At 46.9% G+C, this 1367-nt stretch overlaps 1 protein-coding gene across 2 annotated transcripts in view; it reads right to left on the bottom strand.

The window, feature by feature from the left end:
- Window positions 1-1367, bottom strand: part of NEBL (nebulette) — a 463302-nt gene that overhangs the window by 286173 nt on the left and 175762 nt on the right. For both annotated transcript variants that reach the window (XM_013006778.2, XM_045300220.1), the window contains exon 2: window positions 838-922. In XM_013006778.2, coding sequence (XP_012862232.1) covers window positions 838-922 — 85 coding nt within the window. The remainder of the gene's footprint in view (window positions 1-837; window positions 923-1367) is intronic.

The following is a 1367-nucleotide window of genomic DNA, read 5'->3' as shown; positions in this document are numbered from 1 at the left end:
AAGACTACTGCTCAGAAAGAGGGCCTTCAGTGTGCAAGAAAGTGCTATCGAGCATCCCTGCAGAAAACACTGCTGTGCAAACCCCTCGCTCAACCAATGTGTTTCACCAGATTGACGGCGAGCTTCCATCCAAAGTCACTGACGAGGAGCCAACTGTGGCGTTCTCAATCTTTGTTCCTGCTGTCAGCGTGACAGATGAAAGAAACGTGAATAAAGTGACAGGATGAAAACAAAGTGAGTCGCTGGTGTGAGATACGCAGACAAGGTGTTAACCCTACAGACACTGCAACCAGATCCAGTTAACACCTCCTGATCTCCCTACATATGCAGTGTGGGAAAGCTATTTATAAAATGTTTTTAAACATTTAGGACCAAATAAGTCAATATTGTTGGGAAACACTTAGCTTTGACCAGAACTCGCCGACTTGCCCTCGTCCCACTTGAATAACAGAACCAGGATGACGAAAGACCAGGAATCATGCAGAGACATGAAATGGTCTGTCCTCACCAGGCACACAAGACAGACAGAGCCACCTTGGGGGAAAGCCTGGCCCTCTCCTTCCCTCCCTCCAACAAATCAGCTACTGAGGAGCCATTGTCAGAGCGAGGTTGTTCTCTGCCACACACCGGGTCGCCGTGAGTCAGAAATGCCTCCGCCAGGGCAGCTTGTTTTCCGGTTCTGGACCTTTTCATCCAGAATCCCCCACCAGGCCCGCTTTCAGCCCCCACACAGGTAGGAGACTCAGTCTTAACAGGATGCTGACAAAGCTCCTCGCGCAGTGGCCTTCTGAGTAATATTCAGTACCTGGGTGACTAAGTAGGCTCTGTAGACATTACCTGACTCTGTAATTCACTTTGCTGCTTCAGGCGAAGGTTTTCAGGTGTATCTGCCACTGTCGTGAAGGACTGCTTTGGGTAGTGTCTAAGGAGAAAAGTTTTAAAAGAACAAAATTAGAATACCATGAAAATAGTATTACATAACTTTAACATCAGTTACTTTTTTCCTTCCCATTTGTCACTAAAGGAAGAGGTAAGGCCATCTTTCCCCTCTCTCATCTGGACCCCATGCTCACTCATATTCTCAGGACCCTCAATTACTCAGTGGTTAGCCACTATCTTCCAAACCTTCAACTTCGGCTTCTCATATATATCAGCCACATCCTATTTACACTCACACATGCTCAAAGCTCCAAACTTCTAATAACCTTCCCCGCACCCTCACTCCAAATCCGAAACTTCAGGCAAACTCCCTTAAAGGGAGGGTTCAACTCGGTGTTTCTGCTTCTCTCCTCGCCTCTGGGCATTCTTGTTTCTAGCTTCTGTCTCTCAAAGTTTCTCCTATCAAAGTCGTAATCACTTCCTATGTA

Source organism: Echinops telfairi, unplaced genomic scaffold (genome assembly GCF_000313985.2).
Source record: "Echinops telfairi isolate 266 unplaced genomic scaffold, ASM31398v2 ScPeMD7_7461;HRSCAF=8499, whole genome shotgun sequence".
Lineage (NCBI taxonomy): Eukaryota > Metazoa > Chordata > Mammalia > Afrosoricida > Tenrecidae > Echinops > Echinops telfairi.
Note: the sequence above shows the minus strand (reverse complement) of the source record. Positions and strands in the feature narration are given on the sequence as shown.